The sequence below is a fragment of the Delphinapterus leucas genome, chromosome 2 (assembly GCF_059928025.1).
Source record: "Delphinapterus leucas isolate spDelLeu-1000000601 "Yukka" chromosome 2, BTC_Dleu_Yukka2, whole genome shotgun sequence".
Classification (NCBI taxonomy): domain Eukaryota; kingdom Metazoa; phylum Chordata; class Mammalia; order Artiodactyla; family Monodontidae; genus Delphinapterus; species Delphinapterus leucas.
The window spans coordinates 95,826,353-95,848,288 of record NC_143130.1 but is presented as its reverse complement, the minus strand read 5'-3'; the positions used below and the strand labels follow the sequence as shown (position 1 = coordinate 95,848,288).

At 42.5% G+C, this 21,936-nt stretch overlaps 1 protein-coding gene and 1 non-coding gene across 2 annotated transcripts in view; one reads left to right on the top strand and one right to left on the bottom strand.

Moving 5' to 3' along the window:
* Positions 1 to 9,314: 9,314 nt before the first annotated feature.
* Positions 9,315 to 9,444, bottom strand: LOC115803494 (small nucleolar RNA SNORA11). Its single transcript, XR_004024237.1, has one exon. It is a non-coding gene; the product is annotated as a small nucleolar RNA SNORA11 (small nucleolar RNA).
* A 750-nt stretch (positions 9,445 to 10,194) lies between these two features.
* The window catches only part of STARD9 (StAR related lipid transfer domain containing 9), a 125,964-nt gene continuing 114,222 nt past the window's right edge, over positions 10,195 to 21,936 (top strand). The window contains 4 exon segments of the mRNA XM_089906250.1: positions 10,195 to 10,241; positions 13,743 to 13,803; positions 14,438 to 14,689; positions 16,480 to 16,596. Coding sequence (XP_089762376.1) covers positions 10,195 to 10,241; positions 13,743 to 13,803; positions 14,438 to 14,689; positions 16,480 to 16,596 — 477 coding nt within the window.

The window sequence follows — 21,936 nt, the reverse complement described above, 5'->3', positions numbered from 1 at the left end:
GGATCTTTCGTTGCAGCGCGCGGGCTTCTCTCTAGTTGTGGCGTGTGGGTTTCTCATCTCTAGTTGTGGCACGCAGGCTCCAGAGCACGTAGGCTCTGTAGTTTCTGGCACACGGTCTCTCTAGTTGAGGTGCACGAGCTCAGTACTTGTGGCGTGCGGGCTTAGTTGCCCTGCAGCATGTGGGATCTTAGTTCCCCGACCAGGGATTGAACCTGCGTCCCCTGCATTGTAAGGCAGATTCTTTACCACTGGACCACCAGGGCAGTCCCGACTTGATTATTTTATAACTGGAAGTTTGCACCTTTTGACCACCTTCACCCATTTCTCCCATCCCCACCCCTCACCTCTGGCAACCACCAATCTGTTCTCTGTATCTATGGGCTTGATTTTTTTCTTTCTTTTTTTTAAGTTTAAATTTTTATTTATTTATTTTCTTAATTTTGAGCTTGATTTTTTTGTTTGTTTTTGGTTTTGTTTTAGATTTCACACACAAGTGAGATCATAGAGTATTTGTCTTTCTCTGTTTTATTTCACTTAGCATAATGCCCTTGAGGTCCATCCATGTTGCTGCAAATGGCAAGATTTCATTCTTTTTTTTTACTACTGAGTAATATTCCACTGTGTGTGTGTGTGTGTGTGTGTGTGTGTAACATATCTTGTTTATCCATTCGTCCATCAATGGACACTTAGGTTGTTTCCATATCTTGGCTATTGTAAATAATGCTGCAATGAACATGGGGGTGCATATACCTTTTCGAGTTAGTGGTTTTGTTTTCTTTGGATACCCAGAAGTGGAATTGCTGGATCCTATGGTAGTTCTATTTTTAATTTTTGAGGAACCTCCATACTGTTTTCTATAGTGGTTGCACCAATTTACAATGCTACCAACAGTGCACAAAGGTTCCCTTTTCATCACATCCTTGCAAACACTTGTTGTAGCTTGCTTTTTTTATAATAGCTATTCTAACAGGTGTGAACTGATAATCTCATTGTGGCTTTGATTTGTATTTCCCTGATGATGGTGATGTTGAGCATCTTCTCATGTACCTGTTGCCCATCTGTCACGTACCTGTCAGCCACTTGTATGTCTTCTTAAGGAAAATGTCTATTCATTTTTAATTTAAAAGCTCCACTTTTTAATTGAATTTGTTTTTTGGATTTTGGTGGGGTTTTTTTGGTCTATTGAGTTGTATGAGTTTTTATATATTTTGGATATTAACCCCTTATCAGATACATTATTTGCAAATATTTTCTCCCATTCTGTAGTTTGCTTTTTCATTTCTTTGATGGTTTCCTTAGCTGTGCAAAAGCTTTTTTAGTTTGATGTAGTCCCACTTGTTTATTTTATTTTTTATTTTATTTTATTTTATTTTTGCGATACGTGGGCCTCTCACTGTTGTGGCCTCTCCCCCTGCGGAGCACAGGCTCCAGATGCGCAGGCTCAGCGGCCATGGCTCACGGGCCCAGCCGCTCCGCAGCATGTGGGATCTTCCCGGACCGGGGCACGAGTCCGTGCAGGCAGACTCTCAACCACTGCGCCACCAGGGAAACCCCTACTTGTTTATTTTTGCTTTTGTTGTTTTTGATTTCAGCGTCAGATTTTAAAAATCATCACCAAGACTTAGGTTAAGCACTTCCCTGGTGGCGCAGTGGTTAAGAATCTGCCTGCCAAGGCAGGGGACAAGGGTTCAAGTCCTGGTCTGGGAAGATCCCACATGCGGAGCAACAAAACCCATGTGCCACAACTAAGGAAGCTGCGCTCTAGAGCCTGCGAGCCACAGCTACTGAGCTCACATGCCACAACTATGGAAGCCCGTGCACCTAGATCCTGTGCTCTGCAACAAGAGAAGCCACCTCAATGAGAAGCCTGCACACAGCAATGAAGAGTAGCCTCCTCTTGCTGCAGCTAGAGAAAGACTGCACGCAGCAATGAAGACCCAACAAGGCCAAAAATAAATAAATTAAAAATAAATAAATGTATTAAAAATGAAAAGACTCAGGTCAAGGAGCTTAACGCCTATGTTATTAGGGGTTTTATGATTTCAGGTCTTATGTTCATGTCTTTTTGAGTTAACTCTTGTGTATGGTATGAGATAATGGTCCAGTTTCATTCTTTTTCATGTGGCCAGTTTTTCCAACACCATTTATTGACGAGACTGTCCTTTTACCATTGTATATTCTGGGCTCTGTTTTCATATATTCTCTATTCCGTTCTGTTGATCTATGTGTCTGTTTTTATGCCAATACCATACGTTTTGATTACTATAGCCTTGCAATATAGCTTGAAATCAGGGAGTATGATGTCTCCAACTTTGTTGTTCTCAAGATTTCTTTGACTATTCAGGGTCTTTTGTGATTCCATACAAATTTTAGAAAATTTTTTTCTATTTTTGTGAAAATGCCTTTGGAATTTTGATAGGGAATGCATTGAATCTGTGGATTGCTTTGGGTAGTACAGTTATTTTAACAACATTAAGTCTTCCAATCCATGAGTATGGAAAATTTTTCCATTTATTTGTCTTCTTCAATTTCTTTTATTAATGTAGTATTCAGTGTATAGGTCTTTCACATCCTTGGTTAAATTTATTCCTAGGTATTTTATTCTTTTTGATGCAATTGTAAATGGGATTTAAAAAAATTTTTGTCTTTCTAATAGTTTGTTATTTGTGTATAGAAATGCAAGATTTTGTATCCTGCAACTTTAGTGAATTCTTTTATGAGTTCTAAGAGGTTTTTTTGGTGGAGTCTTTAGGGTTTTCTATATATAATATCATGTCATCTGCAATTAGTGACAGTTTTACTTCTTCCTTTCCAATTTGGATGCCTTTTATTTCTTTTTCTTGCCTAATTGCTCTGGCTAGGACTTCCAATACTATGTTGAATAAAAGTAGTGAGAGTGGGCATCCTTTTCTTTTTCCTGATCTTAGAGGAAAAGCTTTCAGCTTTTCACCTTTGAGTATGATTATGATGTTAGCTGTGGGCTTGTCATAAATGGCCTTTATTATGTTGAGGCACATTCATTCTATACCTAATTTGTTGAGAGTTTTCATCATGAAAGGATGTTGAATTTTGTCACATGATTTCCTGCATCTATTGAGATAATCATATGATTTTTATCCTTCCTTTTGTTAATGTGGTGTGTCACATTGATTGATTTGAAGATGTTGAAGCATCCTTGCATTACTGGAATAAATCTCATGTGATCATGGTGTATGATCCTCTTAATGTATTGTGGAAATAAGCTTGCTACTATTTTGTTGAAAATTTTTGCATCTATGTTAATCAGGAATTTGGTCTGTAATTGGTGTCTCTAATTTGGTCTGTAATAGTGGTGTCCTCAGGGTAATGCTGACCTTGTAAAGTGAGTTTGGGAGTGTTCCCTCTTATTTTTTGGAAGAATTTGAGAAGGATTGGTATTAACTCTTTTTTGAATGTCTGATAGAATTCACCAGGGAAGCTGTCTGGTCCTGGCCTTTTGTTTGTTGGGAGGTTTTTGATTATAGATTTAGTCTCCTTACTGGTAATCAGTCTGTTCAGATTTTCTATTTCTTCATATTTCAGTTTTGATAGGTTGTGCGTTTCTAGAAATTTATCCATTTCTTCTAGGTTTTCAAATTTGTTGGCATATAATTGTTCATAGCAATCTCTTATGATCCTTTGTATTTCTGTAGTATCAATTGTAATGTGTCCTCTTTCATTTCTGATTTTATTTATTTGAGTCCTCTCTCTTGTTTTCTTGGTAAGTCTAGCTAATAGGTTGTCGACTCAGAAAATCTTGATAAAGAACCAGCTCTTAGTTTCACTGATTTTTTTCTGTTGTCTTTTTAGTTTCCATTTTACTTATTTCTGCTCTGACCTTTGTTATTTCCTTCCTTGTACTAATTTTGGAACTTTTTTTTCTAGTCCTTCAGGTGTAAATGTAGGACATTTATTTGAGATATTTCTTGTTTCTTAAGGTAGGCATTTATGAACTTCCCTCTTACAACTGTTTTTGCTGCATCTCATAAATTTTGTTATGTTTATTATTTTTGTTTGTCTCACATATTTTAAATTTTTTCCTTTGATTTCTTCTTTGACCCATTGGTTATTCAGTAGCATGTTGTTTAATCACCACATATTTGTGAATTTTCCAGTTTTCTTCTCGTAATTGGTTTCTAGTTTCATACCATTATGGTCAGAAAAGATGCTTGATATGATTTCAATCCTCTTAAATTTATTAAGACTTATTTTGTGGCCTAACACAAACAAATATAATGTTATATGTCAATTATACCTCAATTTAAATATTTTTAATTAAAAAAAATAAAATAGAGACCTTGAAGAAAAATAAAATAGAAATCCTTGAAGAAAAGGCTGATAGCACACTTGGAACATGTTCAAGAGGCACCTGGAACTGCTTATCACGTCAGGAATAAAGGAAGCTAGCAAAGATTACTGAAGCTGAGTCAAAAGTCAGTGAGGCTCCCACTGGCCAAAGTTGGGATGATTTTGGCTCTCAAGAATAGTAACTGGGCTTCCCTGGTGGTGCAGTGGTTGAGAGTCCGCCTGCCGATGCAGGGGACACGGGTTCGTGCCCTGGTCTGGGAGGATCCCACATGACGCGGAGCGGCTGGGCCTGTGAGCCATGGCCGCTGGGCCTGCGCGTCCGGAGCCTGTGCTCTGCAATGGGAGAGGCCGCAACGGTGAGAGGCCCGCGTACCGCAAAAAAAAAAAAGAATAGTAACTGCAGGGACTTCCCTGGTGGTCCAGTGGTTAAGACTCCACGCTCCCATGCAGGGAGTCCAGGTTCGATCCCTGGTTAGGGAACTAGATCCTGCATGCCTGCAACTAAGACCCGGCGCAGCCAAATTAAAAAAAAAAAAAAGAATAGTAACTGCAGTAGGCTGAAGCAAACAAAATATGCTTAAATTCATGAGTTTATAATAATGTTAAAAAAAACAACAGCTCATTATCCACCTTTGGAAAGTGCTAGGGAACCAACTTATTTCGAAAACTAGTAATTGAAACAAGCATTTGTCTTGCCTTTACTATGCTACCTGTCCCTCAGTTGATGAAGAAAAGTTGCTCTTTATAAGTATGTCAACACATAAATGAAAAAGGATAAAATTGGAGTTTATCACTTTGTAACCTTGTGATATTGTGATTTATAGTAAGAAATATATATTTGGTCTTTGTCTCACTTTTGGCACAGAGCTCCTAAAACCTTTGGGATTTCCGAAATGATGAGTCTGGTAAAGGTGTCTCTTGTTATGTTAATGAGGTGACTTTTTGACCTCACTGAGGGATGGGGCCTGGTTGCCAGGAGAAGCTACCATATAATTAGAGGATTGGAACTTTTAGTTCCAATCCTGGAGGTTTAAACAATCCTCCTGGGGCTGGAGGTTTAAACAATCAGCAATGGCCTATGATTTAATCATCCATGCCTATGTAATGAAGCCTTCATAAAACCCCAAAAGGATGATGTTCAGAGAGCTTCCAGGTTGGGGGACCAGAACACTTCTATGTATCATGTGCAGGGCCCCAAACTCCATAAGGACAGAAGCTCTTTTGTTGAGGAGCTTGCCTTATGTATCTCTTGAACTAGCTGTGGATTTATATCCTTTAATAGCCTCTGTAGCAAGCTGGTAATCTTGTGAGTAAATGGGTTTCCTGAGTTCTGTGAGCTGCTCTAGCAAATAAGTCAAACCCAAGAAGGGGGTTGTAGGAACCTCTGATTTTATAGCCAGTAAGGTCAGAAGTATCAATAAAAGTAACAACCTGGATTTTCGACTGGGATCTGAAGTCTGCTCTAGCAAATTAATTGTGCCCAGGAAAGAGACAGTCAGAATCTCTAATCTATAGCCGGTGGGTCAGAAGAAGAGGTAACAACCATGGGCTTACGATTGAGGTCAGAAGTGGAGAGCAATCTTGTGAGACTGAACTCAACCTGTGGAATCTGATGCTATCTCTAAGTAGATAGTGTCAGAATTGAATTGTAGGACACCCAGCTGGTGTTAGAGAATTGCCTGGTGTTGTGGGGACCGCCCCCCAGCCCCACGTTGGAAATTGGGTCCAGAACCTTTAAGCTCCTAATGAAGTGATTATCTAATTAACTCAGAGGATGCTCAATAGTGACTGCAAATAACACAAAAAGAAAGATAGGTGCCGACTGACTTGATCAAGGCTCTAGATTGAACTACCAAGTTACAGAAAATGCAGAGGACAGAAAAACATTTAAATATCACCATAGGGATTAATTTGCAGAACGAGTCTGTGGGAAATTTACCGGAAAACTGCCTGGTTTCTTAAACAAATAAATGCCAGTGGGGAAAAAGGAGAGGGACAAGGAAGCTACTCAATAAAAGATTAAAAGACATATCAATCACACTGTATTTGGATCCTGATTCAAACAAAGAGACTGTTAAAAAAACTTATGAGAAAATCAGGGAAATTTGAATGCTGAGTATTTGATGGTGTTAAGAAACTAATGTCTTTGGTTGTGATAATGGTATTATGGTTATGTTAAAAAGGTAGTCCTCATCTTTCAAAGACACATATTGAAATACTTAAGAGTTATATAACTAAAAATACAGAATACTGTTATGCTGACTTCTCCAACCTGAATATAGAAATATATATATATATTTGGCTGCACCATGTGGCTTGCAGGAGCTTAGTTCCCTGACCAGGGTGAAAGCACGGAGTCCTAATCACTGGACCGCCAGGGAATTCCCAAGATAGAAATATATTAATGCAGCAATACTTTCCATCCACCCCCGGCTTTATTGAGATATAATTAACATATAACACTGTGGAAGTTTAAATTATACATGATTATTTCATACATGTATATATTGTGAAACATTAATATTTGTTACTATATCCTTCACCTCACATAATTACCATTTTTTTGGTGATGGTAGTGGTGGTGAGAACATTTAAAATTTATTCTCTTGGCAATTTTCGAATGTACAATACAGCATTGTTAACTATTGTCACCCTGCTGCACTTTAGATCCCCAGAACTTATTTATCTTACATCTGGAAGTTTGTACCCTTTGACCAACATCTCACTTTCCCCAACCCCAGCCCTGGCAACCACCAATCTACTCTCTGTTTCTATGAGTTTGTCTTTTTTAGATACTTATACAAGTGAGATCATACAGGATATTTCTGTCTGAATTATTCAACTTAGCATAATGCCCATCTATGTTATCATAGACAGCAGGACTTCCTTCTTTTTTTAAAGGATGAGTAATATTCCACTGTATGTGTATATATATATATATATAAATATATACACATACAATTTGAGATGTATATATATATATCAAATTTTCCATTCATCCGTCGATGGACACTTAGGTTGTTTGTTCCACATCTTGGGTAATCGTAAATAATGCTGCAGTGAACATGGGGATGCAGATATATTTTTGGGATAGTGATTTAATTCCCTTTGAATATATACCCAGAAGTGAGATTGCTGGATCATAGGTAGCTCTATTTTTAATTTTTTGAGGAACTTTCATACTGTTTTCCCTAATACAGCCATTTTTTCCACTGCAAAGCACAGTGAGTAGAGAAGCCATTCAGAAGCCTAGGGTTCCAGGCAAATTTGAATTGTAAACCAGCTGTCCCAATACTCTAGGGGTGGGTCCTTTCAAATAGATGAGAGAGGAGACTGGATAGGTAAACTACTATTGGAACATGCCTGACATACAAATCAAAGGCTCACCGTGACTCTATTACTGCCCCTGGGATACTAAAATAGCCTCCTGACTGATCCCTCTTGGGCTTCCATCCTTCCCCACACCTCAGAATAATCTCAAAACAGTGGCCAGAGTAATCATTTAAAATATGTACATCATATGATTTTACTTTTCTCCTTAACACTTTCCAATGGCTTTCCAGCTCACCTAGAATAAAATCCAAAGGCTTTACCATGGTCCCATGCTACCTCTATGACTCTCCCCCGCTGTCATTCCATGCTACCTCCACTGGTTTTCCTGTTGTTCCTCTAACATTCCAGGCTTTCTCCAAGTTCAGGGCCTTTACATTGGCCTGTTCCCTGTGTCTGAAATTGCCCTTTTACATAACAGCATGACTCTTTTACAACCTTCAGATTTTTCTCAAGTGTCACATTCTCAAGGAGGTCTTCCCTGGGCATATTATCTACAGTTTCAACACTCTCCTTTACTCCCTTCCCATGCCCTTTCCTGCTTTATTTTTCACTCCTTAGCTAATCTGATATACAGTTTACTTAATTTGTCTTACTTATTATAAGTTTCTCTCACCAAGCTGCATGAGGTCAGAGGTTTGCCTGTTTTCTTCACTGCTATGTCCCTGGTCATAATAGGTGATTACTTAGAAAATATTTGTTAAATACATAAATGAATACCTGCAAGTCACTCCCCACCCCACAGTTCATTCAAACCTAGTCATGTCACCTAATCAATGATGCCTTTCCTGAAGATCCTATACAAAGTAGCACCTTTCCCCCTACATACACACAGAGATCATTACTGAATCTCCTCACCGTTCTTTTTCCAAAAAATTGCATTTAGCACATTTCGACATATTATATATTCATGTGTTTATTCTCTCTTCCCTTCCCTGTGGATTCTAATTCCCATGAAGGCTGGGACTCTATCCTCAGGGCCTTAGTACTCAGTAGCTTTTTTTTTTTTTAGATTAATTTGTGCTTTTATTTGCCAGTATTAACTACAGTGGCCTGCAAACTTTTTTGATCTAAAAGGTACATTTTACATCACAATCCAACAAACACACATATAATATGTATACATATATAAAAGTGAAACAAAAGTTTTGCCAAAAACGTCTACCCTTGAGTGTTCTTTTTTTTTTTTAAACCAAGGATGAATTTCACTGACACATCATAATCACCAAAGTCCCCAGTTCATCTTAGGGTTCACTTTAATGAAATGAATAGTGTTGCACGTTCTACAGGTTTGGACAAAAGTATGGTGACATAAAATCATTATAATGTCATACAAAGTATTTTCACCGCTTATAAAAACTTCTGTACTCTGTGTATTCATCTCTCCTCTCCCCCCAAATCCTGGCAACCATTGATCTTTTTATTGTCCCCATAGTTTTGCCTTTTCCAGAATGGCACATAGTTGGAATCTATTTTTTTTTCCTTTAAAAGAGAGGTTCGAAGCCTTTATGTCTGTAAGACTACTCATGGCCCACCCACGCGTGGACCTGACAGGCTCTAGGTGGCAAACTCCCCCACTAAATACCGTAGCTTTCCTTCCAATACTGAGCCCTGTCGCACTGGTCCTGCCCAGCAGCCACGTGGAGGTGCAGGGGAACACGTGTTGGGTATTTGCTCATAGGAAGGCCACAAGCTTTGTGCCCCTTCTCACAATGAACCTAGATTCCTGTCGGGTGTGTTGTAAACACACGAGCCATTTCTTCAGGCTCCCTGCTCTGAGCACACCCCAAGTAGCTATTTCTTGAATTAATGAACCAGTTCGGTCCGATAGTCTTCCCGCCACAATCACGAACTCTGTCAGGGTGGCTATGAGCTTCCAGCACGATCAAGAGAAGCTCGCCTGCGAGCACTCTAAACTCCTTCATCTCCCGTGCCTCTTCAAAGAAAGGCGATGCCCTTGGCAGGGAACTGCAAAAACATCGGCGTTCCCCATTTCATTTCTGCTAAAATTTAACCACTGAATTGGCAGCTCAGGCGAACGCAACGAATAAAAGTATTTAGCAAATTACTTTGTAAACTGTCTTTGTAGTCTGTCGGTAAACTAACTTAAACTTAACGGACTTACTCGACTTTATACCACCGTCGCACGGTGGGAGAACAAAAGCTAGTTCCCAATAGGCGGGAGCCGGCCCCAACCAGCCAGGATCTGCGCCCTCCCGCCCCCGACAGGATTGGTCCAGGCTCCGCAGGCACCGCCCTGGTCGGGCAGCCTGCGCCCTCGTGGGCGGGGCCGTCCCGTGAGGCGCGTGGGAGGAGCGAGGCTGGGCGGCCCGGGCGTCTTCCAGTCCAGGATTGGCTGAGGTTCGGCAGGCACAGTCGCGGCCGGGCATCCGCCCGCATATGGGCGGGGTTGTCCCGTGAGGCGCGTGGGGCAGGCGGGGCGGGGCTGGGCTGGGCTGGGCTGGGGCTCGGCTTGGGGCTGGCGTTGGGGATGCTGCAGCTGGGCTGACCTGCGGGACTTGAGCCTTGGCCCAAGGGATGGCCAACGTGCGGGTGGCCGTGAGAGTCCGGCCCCTCAGCAAGAGGTGAGTCTGGGAGGGAGGGGGCGCCTGAGGCGTCAAATGAGCTGAGAGGAGGGCGAGGTCCTCGCGTCTCCCTCCAGTGATTCTGGCGCGGAGAAATCAGACACAAAGTGGCCCAAGGGTCCAGCGTCCGGAAACTGTAAAAGCCTGGCGGGACAAAGCCTCGATCGGGTTGGGTTTTCGATTAGTGCCCTGGCGGGTAGCGGTTAGTGGATAGCCTCAGGGTGGCCTACCCTGTGTCCCTGGAGTCCTGCCAGCAGGAGTTTTGAGGGACCGCGGCTCAAGTCTTTTTTTTTTTTTAACATCCTTTTTGGAGTATAATTGCTTTACAATGGTGTGTCAGTTTCTGCTTTATAACAAAGTGAATCAGCTATATGTATACATATATCCCCATATCCCCTCCCTCTTGCACCTCCCTCCCACCCTCCCTATCCCACCCCTCTAGGTAGTCACAAAGCACTGAGCTGATCTCCCTGTGCTATGCGGCTGCTTCCCACTAGCTATCTATTTTACATTTGGTAGTGTATATATGTCCATGCCACTCTCTCACTTCATCCCAGCTTACCCTTCCCCCTTCTCGTGTCCTCAAGTCCATTCTCGACGTCTGTGTCTTTATTCCTGTCCTGCCCCTAGGTTCTTCAGAACCTTTTTTTTTTTCCCATATATATGTGTTAGCATACGGTATTTGTTTTTCTCTTTCTTGATGCATGGTGTGGGCCTTTCTCCCTGGGTACACCGAGAAGGGCTGGGAAAGGGGGAGAGGGATCGGGCGGTCTCCTGTCTCTCCTTGGTGGCTCTGGAGTACCTGTGAGGAATGGGGCAGAATTGTGTGCGTGCCTGTGCGCACATGGGTTTCTCTGTGAAGATGTGGAGGAAAGCAGATTGTAAGGTATGAGAGGGAAACGGAGGCTCAGAGAGATGGTGGCTTCATTCGGTGCTCGACAGCAGAACTGGCAAGAAGGGGAAGTTGTTTTAACCCCTTCCCGCAACGTAGTCAGTGCCCATTTCTTCATGCGTGAATCTGATCCTGCACTTCTCAGCTGTTGAGGCATCCAGGGTCCAGCCGCATAATTTCTTTCCCTTCTTACTGATTTTCCACTCATAGGTTTGGAAAGTCAGGGAAGGCTTCACAGAAGGGTTGGTGCTTGAACCCAAACACTTTTAAAAGAGCTGCTAGAGTCTGCTGACAGGTGGAGAAGGTGTAAAGAGCACTCCGTGAGAACACTGAGAGCGAAGGACTTAGGCTGTTAGGAAACAGAAAGGTTTCAGTTGTTTGAGGAGAGGGTGTGTGGAGGGAGATGAGTAGTAGGAGATAAAGCTGGCAGAATGTGGTTTGGGACCTGAAGGCACATATTGGAACTCTTTGGGAGGCACAGACTCAGTTAACAAAGTCATTGGATCTTATGTGGTACTTGGAAAGAAATCTTAGAGGTCAAGCTTCCATTCTTAATTTTTCCAGATGAGAAAATGGTCTTGTTTAAGATCTAAAAGTAGGTAAGAGCCGAGTTCCTTTCACCAGACCAAGCCGCTCCTTCCTGAGATAACAGAAAAGTTGGACTTCTTTCTCAGATGCCTGTTTGCTCAGTAGGACTAGAATAGACCATCAGTAAAATGATAATATGGGAAATGGCTTTGGTGCCCTCCCTTCTACCTCACAGTTGTTTCCCATAATCAGAAAATCCATGTCTCATTATAAGATGCTGCCCCTTGTTTGTCCCAAATCATCCATCATTGAGAAAACATGTTTTCTTTTGCCAATACTGTAGGCTCTGGAACACTAGCCACTGCTCTGGCAAAAGTTACTTTTCATGCACTGTATTCCCTTTCTGTGCTCTTCTTTTTAAATCTGTGAAATAGTGTAACTACTTTAATGGGTTTTTTTGTGAAGATCAAATGAAAGGGTATATTAAAAATACTTAGAACAGAGCCTGGCTCATTTTAAGTGTCCAGTAAAGTGCTAGCTATATAATTTTTAACAGCTGCTTTTATTCCTCCCTCTTCTTAGCTGTCTTTTTAAGTTTTACAAATGAATAGATCAGTGGAAATGGCTTGGTTATTTTCTCCTCTAGGGCAGTGATTCTCAAATTATAGGAGACATACAGTCCACCTGGGAAGCTTGTTATAATGCAAGTTGTTAACAGGAGTTCCAATTAACTAGCCCCACCTTCTCCCATAATTCTGATGAAGGTAACCTGTGGACCACACTTTGAGAAACACTGTCCTAGGAGTAACCGTGTAACTGAGGATTTATTCCTGTGCAAAATCTTTAACCCTAACAAATGAATGCCTGTTGGTAGAATTCAGGACCCAGAAACACCCGTAGACTTCCTATGAGCTCTGTGCAGTCCGCTGCCCAGTTGAGGTTGGTGCCCTTTCTTTCTATTCTGCTCAACTTTAATTTGTCCTCATTTTGTTTTAGAATATTTTGGAACCACTAGATTACCAGTGGCAGTGGTCCAGGCAGGGGAGGGGCAGCATCTCACCCACCTTTAGTGTCATATCTTTCTGTCAAGGGGTCAAGTTCAAGACCCTTTTTTCTTTTGGCTGCTTTATGCTAAAAAGTCCTAGATAAACCCTCAAAAAAGGGCTTACTTTAAAAAATTAAATAGATTTGCAAACGTTATTGCATATTTTTCCCCTTATTTTCTTTATTGTGCAAATTTACTATAACCTGTGTATTTTATAGTGGGTGGAGGGAGAATAAAACCTACTTTTAAGTGCAGAGAGGAAAAAAAATTATCTTAACACCAAAGATGAAAGATTTTCTTTAGGAGAGCTGAGGGCTGGGGGCAGGAGGTGTAATTTTATGATCCTGGGGGACAAAGAATATCCCTGCTGCCTTAAGTACTGTCTTGTATGAAATGTGAAAGAAAGAGCATCAGGGCCTTGAGGAAATTTAAGTAACAGAAATGTCATCACCTGGGAGAGGGAAATTTTTTATCCAGGCCTTTATCCCAAACACACTGATAGATTTAAAAAAATAATCTTAAATGTAAAGACCCCTGTCTCACTGTGCACCCCTTGCCATCCCCCAGCCCCCAAATCATCAAGGTCACATCCTGGAAACCCTGAGGAAAGATAAAAACGAGACTGAATATATTTGCTCAACTTTCAGGTCTCAGGCCAGGAGTAATTTAATTGATAACTTTCTTTGTAGTAGAAAAAGTGCCAATGAGTTAACTCTCATCTATTAACATTCTGACCTTAAGCACTTTAGCTAAAGTTCTTTATGTTGTGAAAAAGGATTTCGTATCTAGAATGGAGTGTATTCCATTCGTTTTGGCCTTAAGGTATATGGATCATATGGATTAAGCCCCTTAAAGTGAATTTAGGGGTTGGATAGTTGTTAGCAGTGTTACTACAGAACTGCAAGTTTAGGAAGATCCTTAAGGATCTTGGCTCTCATTCTGATTTAGGAAGACATAAGGAAAGGATTTGGGAAGCATGTTCTCAGGCCTCAACAGAGAGGACTCCAAAACCTTTTTTGTTATTTTCTGTGCTCAGAACATCAGAGAAAATGAGAAGTGATGCCATGCTGTGTGCCAAGCGGAGGATATTCTCCATGGTTTCCAAGCCCGATTTCTAAGTCATATGGCTTTGTGGTTAGACAGATCTGGGTTGAAATTTCAGCTCTGCCACTGCTAGCTGTGTGACCTTGGACAAGTTACATAATTTCTCTCAGCCTTGGTCTTCATTCTGAAAAAAATGAAGATATGTTAGGAAGCTATGTCAGGAGGGTGTGTTAAGAGGATTGCATAAGATGAAGTATAGTACATACTCTACTTAATACAGTGCCTGGCACATAGAGGGTGCCCAACAACGGTGACTCTTCACTGTTCCCAAGCCAAATTCTAATAATCCAGGGAAGTGTGCCAACTAGGGGACTGCTTGATATGATGCTGATAGCCATTAATGGAGACGGACACCCCAGTTATGGAGACAGCGGTAGGGAAACACTTTGTCCCAGTAGCGCTGTTCTCAGCTGCTCTTTTCTTTCTTTTTTTTAAAAAATAAATTTATTTATTTATTTTTGGCTGCATTGGGTCTTCGTTGCTGTGTGTGGGCTTTCCCTAGTTGTGGCGAGCGGGGGCTACTCTTCGTCGTGGTGCGCAGGCTTCTCATTGCAGTGGCTTCTCTTGTTGCGGAGCACAGGCCCTAGGCGCACGGGCTTCAGTAGTTGTGGCCCACGGGCTCAGTAGTTGTGGCCCACGGGCTTAGTTGCTCTGCGGCATGTGGGATCTTCCCAGACCCGGGCTCAAACCCGTGTCCCCTGCATTGGCAGGTGGATTCTGAACCACTGTGCCACCAAGGAAGTGCCTCTTTTCTTGATTAACTTAAAGAAGCAGTATTTCTTCTCATATGGGTTGTGTTTTGTTTCTAGGGAGACCAAAGAAGGGGGAAGAATTATTGTGGAAGTTGATGGCAAAGTGGCAAAAATCAGGAATTTAAAGGTAAGCCTGAAATTGTTTTCCTTTTTCTTTTCACTGAGGAGCTAGTATTATTACAGGGCTTCTGTGGGTGAAGGTGGGTATGTGAATGTGTTTAGAGAGGGGGATTGGGAGAGGGAAGGGCATGTAAGGGGAATTGTGGCAAGAGCTTTGAGCAACCACAAAGAAAATATAAAAATACAGCAGGAAAGAAGTTCCAGGGATGTGGCTGCTGCAGCCCAAGTTCTATCAAATGGGGTACAGCTGTTTTGGAAACTGGTCAGTAGTTGTTCTGAAAGTAAACACTAGGAGTGTTATGGGGGCTGTGGCCAACTGGAATCATGCTGGGGACAATCCATGCATATATTTAACTCACTCGACCACCAATTAGACTTCGGCTCAAGTCTCTTATTGGCTATCACTTCATCTAGAAGCATTACCAGGGCTTTTAGTATGCATCTGCTAATGCAGGACTCTTCTTTTGGCCGTAGTGAAGGAGAAGTAAGAGACTTTAGATCTCAGAAGAGAGTCGGTCACTAGCCCGAGTCTTGCTACAAATTCTCTTTTACAGATCTGACTGATCTTTGAGTCACGATTGGACAAATACTGGCAACTTCCTCCCCTACCCTTCACCCCTTCCTAGGGCTAATTTCCTCCATCCCATTCCTCCATTTCCCAGGCCAGCGGAAGTGGAAGGGATTCTTTCGAAAGAACAAATGGCCCTTGAGCAGTGGAGAGGGACGGGGCAGCCGGCCATGTGACTATTGCTGTGGTCAGCTTGCAGGTGGTACTCAGCATTCCTGAGAGCTGAGGAAGCTGACTTGCAGGACGAGAGTTATCTGGATCCCAGGGCCCCCAGCCATGCCCACTCTTGTGTTACTGCTCTGATGTGATCTGTTTCCTTTTGTCAGTAGCTCTCTGCTGAAAGAGAAGCCTGCCAGACTTTCAACAGGAGCTCCCCGGGGACAAAAGACCTTTCATTCTCTGCTGTCTCTTATTTATGTCTCTGTTGCCTAATCACTTCAGCTGCTTTGTTCTGAGAGCCCATATTTTTGGTTCTTAAGAATAAATTCTGGCCAAGATCAAACTCTAATCTGCCCCCTGCACACCTCGCTGACTGCTTACTTCACTGAGGCCAGTTATCCACTAAGAATGTCTTAGTCATTCTGGCAGCCTCATTCTATTGTGGCTTATGGTACCTAGTTCAAAGGATTGTTTCTCCCTGTCCAGAGTCTAAATTTTAAATAGTAAGATAGGCATTTCTGTGAATAATGCCATTCTCCCCAGTACCTAGAGGTCAGTACAGTTCTAAGCTCTGGCTCTGCCCTCATCTACCTTGGGCAGTTGGAGTGGTCCTAACGCTTCTGTCCAACATGCTTTCTCATTCACTGGGGGTGGATACCCCAAGGACCTCTGTGTTTGCCCTAGGTTGATAGAGCCTGTCAGGCCCAGGGACTGAATTACTCATGTACTACCAGTATCTTCTACAGAAATACTTAGAGAAGAAATGACAGTAAGAAGAAGAGGCCCAGAGAAGGAAAGGCTTTTTCTCCCAAGCTGTCTTATGCCTCATAGGGCTGGTTCGTATGTGGGTTGATATGTGATAGTATGATAGACAGGCATTTAATTCTCTGGGGCTTCATTGTACCTAACAAGATGAAGACAAAGGTTACTTTTTCTTTTTCAGGTAGATATGATAAAGATTCTCATGATCAGTCCAGGTATCTCTAGCTACAGCAGAGAGGAATCAAGTGCTACTGGCCAGATTCTGATATTATAGTAGAGAAGACACTGGATCCTATGTTTGATTTTAGGTGGACGGTCGACCCAGTGGCTTTGGCGACTCCCGGGAGAAGGTTGTGGCATTTGGCTTTGATTACTGCTACTGGTCAGTCAACCCAGAGGACCCCCAGCATGCATCTCAGGATGTGGTAATGTCATTTTTCCTTCACTCTCCCCAGCTCTTTATAATTGGATAGTTATTGGGAAATTAACATGGAATCTGGGCCTTGGCTATTTCTTACTTATGGTAGTTTGGTCAGAAACTAATGATGTTTTGACCCGGGAAGTGGTAGTGAGAGGCATCAGTTGCAGAAAGAGCAAAGGAGATAAGAAAAGACTGCTTGTCGAGGGCACGGAAATTGACTAGTGTCCATTTAGGCTTGGACCTCCGTCTGATTCAGATGGGTACGAGGTAGTTCAGGCAATGTTCTGCTCCTGTGGTAGGTGAATGGGCTCACCTCAAACTTGACCTTGTGTTGTACGCAGCAGAAGGGCCCATGAGTCGTAGAGACTGGTATCTTCTTTGAGTCTTAGGCTTGTGCTCCTAGGCTGAGTGTAAAGGGCTGGACAGTTAGTCTGCCAGCCTGGAATGTATGTAAGAGGCGAATTCTGTTCATCTGCTGAGGATTGAGAGGATGAGCCAAGCCTGTACTGGCTGGTGCTGTAGGTCACCCTTCCTGCTGATTAGCTCTCCCATAAGTTTCTGAGGCAGCAGGTCTGGCCAGGTGGGTCTACAGGACTTCTCTCTGTTTCTGTGAAGCAGCAGCCTTGTCCTGGTTGGAGCACTGTCAAAGGTCATGCATTCAGTCCCCATGACGTCCAGCAAGCCTTGCCTGATTCAAGTCTGTGACCACAGACAATAGTCCTCATCCTAGCAGCTGCCAGGGTCCTTTCTAAAATTAGAAAAATCATTTATTTGGCCTTTCAGATGTTCTTTCTTACATGTGAAAGAGAATACTAGAGGAATATGTCTTTAGGAAAAAACATTGAAAATGGAAAAATTTGGGGGAGAACCCTAGACAACCATTGCCTGTCAGTGCATACATCTTTGAATAAAAAGCCAAAGTGTGTTTTCTGCTAAGTATGTTAGTCTTTTGTGAAACTTTTCCTAATTATGCCAAAGAAACAATGTTATCAAGCCTGAGTGACTTGGAGGACAGCATAGGCATACCACGTTTTATTGCACTTTGCTTTATTGCCTTAATGGATACTGCATTTTTTACAAATTGAAGGTTTGTGGCAACCCTGCATCAAGCAAGTCTATCCGTGCCATTTTTCATAACATTTATTCACTTCGTGTCTCTGTGTCATATTTTGGTAATTCTCGTAATATTTATCACTTTTTCATTATTATTATATTTTTTATGATGATCCCCGGTCAGTGATCTTTGATGTCACCACTGTGACTCACTGATGGCTCAGATGATGGTTAGCAGTTTTTAGTCTTAAAGAATTTTCAAATTAAGGTATGTTCAGTGTTTTTTAGACATAATGCTATTGCACACTTAGTAGACTGCAGTATAGTGTAGACATGACTTTTGTATGCACTTGGAAACCAAAAAATTCATGTGACTGGCTTTGTTGCAATTATTTGCTTTATTGTGTTGGTCTGGAAGCAGACCTGTAACATCTCCGAGGTCTGCCTGTACTGATTTTCTGCTGATACAGACTTCTGAAGATGATTGGATAATTCTAAACCATGGAGGTATAATTCCCCATCCATCCCTTTTGAGGGGAACATGTGGAAACAAGACCCTAGACCACTGTGAGATTTGTTGTTTCAGTGGGTCCCTTCTATTATAATATGAGCACCCCACTTTTTTTTTTTTTTTTTTTTTCGGTACGCGGGCCTCTCACTGTTGTGGTCTCTCCCGTTGTGGAGCACAGGCTCCGGACGTGCAGGCTCAGCGGCTGTGGCTCACGGGCCCAGCTGCTCCGCAGCATGTGGGATCTTCCCGGACCGGGGCACGAACCCGTGTCCCCTGCATCGGCAGGCGGACTCTCAACCACTGCACCACCAGGGAAGCCCGAGCACCCCACTTTTGTAGTCACAGTGTGTTTGCTGTAAATGCTCAGCAGAAAGGGGCAGTGTGGGTATTACCTGGCCCCTACCAAGTCTTCTCCATCCTTTGGAGGATGAGGGCACTGGCAGGTCCAGGCTTATCTTGTGGCCCTTGACTTTTATCCCAGCACTCAAGCAGGTATGAGGTATCTGGTTACTGCTGTTTGTATTGTTCCACTGAGATCCTCCAAGAAGAGCCAGGAAAGGAAGTGACTCTCAAATAAGAGCATGGGACTCCTAAAGCAGTTCGCCGTTGTGACAGTATTTGTGGTATCGAAGACAGTGGTCTTTCTATTAGCAGAAAGTGTGAGCATTCTGATGGCTCTTTCCATCCTTCTTGACCATAGCATACTTAGGACTGTTCTGTACATAAGAAACATTATTTAGTGTAACATTTTTTGGTTTTTTTTTTTTTTTTTGCGATATGCGGGCCTCTCACTGTTGTGGCCTCTCCTGTTGCAGAGCACAGGCTCTGGACGCGCAGGCTCAGCGGCCGTGGCTCACGGGCCCAGCCGTTCCGCGGCATGTGGGATCTTCCCGGACTGGGGCACAAACCCGTGTCCCCTGCATCGGCAGGTGGACTCTCAACCACTGCGCCACCAGGGAAGCCCTGTGTAACATTTGATAGATAATCTGGGAAGTATGTGTAAACAAAACAAAACTACATATCTATATCTATATATCAGCAAGCCCAGGTATAATTTTGGTATGAGGCTCACTTTTTATATTTATGTAGCTTAAGTGTATAAAAATAACCTAGTGGAAACCCAGAAGCCCATAGAGGAGGGGAATTCATAAATATGATTCCTTTTCTGTTGCCTGATTTGAAGTTCAATGGAAAGATCAAATGGCATTTGGACAGGAAGCCTGTGCAGAGAGATAAAACCAGTGTCTCCTAAGGTTTATTCTGGCTTGTTTACTAATTGTCTAAGGCACTCATTGGTCAGGTTACGAGAGGGAAGGAAAGGAATCTCTGTCACAGGCTGGAGAAGGGCCAGAGGTCCCAGAATGGTGGCAAGACTCATATCCACATGATTTGGTTGGAGGGACTCATCACTTTGACACAGAAATTGGAGCCCAGTCTTAACCCTAATCATTACGGCTCTGAGGTCACCAGGGATAGGAAAGGCAGATTATCATAGAATCATAGGACTTGGCATAAGGAAGCATTTAGATGTCATCTGTTTCATCTTCTCCCAAAGTACAGCAATCCTCTCTACTGTCTTTGTGATCGTATTTTGGCGGGTGGGGGGAAAGGGGCCAGTCTTATTGAAGTATAATTTTGGTACAGTAAAATTCACCATTTAGTGTACAGTGTACGGTTCTGTGAGTTTGGACAAACACATACAGTTGTATAACTTACACTACAATAAGTATATAAAACAGTGCATCATCCCCCAAATTCCTTCATGTCCCTTTGTAGTCAGACTGTTCTTACCCACCCAGCCCCTGGCAACTGCTGATCTGTTTTCTTCCCTACAGTTTTGTCTGTTCCATAATGTTGTATAAATGTAATAAAATAGTATGTAGCCTTTTGAGTCTGGCTTACTTAGCATGATGTATCAATACTTGATATTCACCTCTGCTGTTGTGTGTACCATGTATCATTCTGATCTATTCAGACTCACTTACATCATCTTCTTGCCCTAAAGAAACCTCATGGCTTTGGAAACACCAACTCTAATTGCACAGAGTAAGGGACCAAGTCCCTGGAGGACTGTGCCTCCTTTTGTGAAGGAAGGACTGTCATCACCCTCAGAAGAACAGCACTGATTTCAGAATATCCAGATATCTGAGGGGAAATTTTCCCCACGGGCCTTAGGGGGATTTTGAGCAACATCATAAGGCATTGCTTGATGGATGTTGACAAGAAGTCACAGGCATCGGCAGGCATCGGCAGGCAGACTCCCAACCACTGCGCCACCAGGGAAGCCCGACAGGCGGATTCTTAACCACTGCACCACCAGGGAAGTCCCCAGTGTCCCATTCTTAAGGGAGGTCGTTACTGACCTAATTGTGTTTTCAGTCTTTATTAACATTTGGACTTGCAGCCAAGGCTTTTCTTAAAAATTGACCTGCATTTTATCTGCCTTGAATCTATATTAATCGGCTTCTTCTCTTGAAGTTAGACCTGGATTTGAATTCAGGCACAGCCACTTACCAGCTGGCTTACTTTGGGACAAGTTACTTAACCTCTCTGAGTCCTAGTCTTTTCAACTTGAGTTACTGTGAAGAGGAAACAAATAATGATGTGAAGTGTTCAGCCCAGGGCTTGACAGCTAAAAGTGGAATGTGAGGTCATGGGTGCTGTGGCTTGGGTCCCTGTTGTGATTACCACTATCACAGTACAAGAGAAGTGAGGCCCATGCTTCTTTCTAAGAGCTGAACCAGATTTGAAAATCTTCTTTGAATCTGGTTGTGATCCCTTCTGGGATCAGCATGCTCCACTTGGAAAATTAACTTCCCTCCCTTCCTCCTGGTCAGGAACATCTGTTGGAGCGGGAGTCCTCTGCACAAGCATTTTGTGTTTGGGTGATTGTATGTTTGTAAAACTTTCCATGAGGAGCATTAGCTCAGCTTTACCCACCAAGGACTGTGAGTGGCTGTCAAAACAAGTGTAGACTGAGTCAACAGAAAGTGCGTCAGGAACAAAAAGCTACCCAGCCCTTGTGGGATGTAATTGCTTCTATTCTCCTGGGAATCTTTATTTTAAAATGCTATGTTATTTGGCTAAAACACAATAGTTAAAAAACCTGTAGCTTTTCCAGATGAAATATCGTGTGAGTGAGCAGAGATTTCCTCCCCACAGCCACCACATTCAAAACTGAAATTATAGCAGCAATGTGATTATGCTTGTTGTTGTTTTAACACTGTTTCATCTCCATAATACACTGAACACCAAACAACACACAGAGAACATCTATTGCTTACCCCCAAAGAGCCCTGCCAAGGGGCAAGGTGGGGAGGAGTGTGTGTGTGTGTGCGTGCGCTCGTGCATGTGCGTTTGTGTTACAGGTTCTTTGGTGAGTATTTTCTCCAGTTCTGGACTTCAGCTTGAGGATGTTAGGAACTTGGAGAGGCTTCAGAGTAAAACCCCACACACCCCAAAATGATTAAAGGGCTGGCTGCAGGAACCAAGAGGAAAGCCACTGTCAGTGTAGTGCACCTCATGTGCATTCTGCATGTGATTATTTAATGAAGGAATGTTGCTCCAGAGACGGGAAGACAGGTAATAATACTGCTCTACAGGTACAGAACATGATGATTTTAATAGTTTATGGAGCATTAGAACCAGCTGGTCTTCATTGCCATTTGGAGAAAATAGAGGATTTCAGATTAAATTGCAGAGGATTGTTTATAGAGACGTGAAGAGTAACTTGTGCAGAGTTTTTGAATCTGGATATGTGGCACCTAAATAGTTTGATTT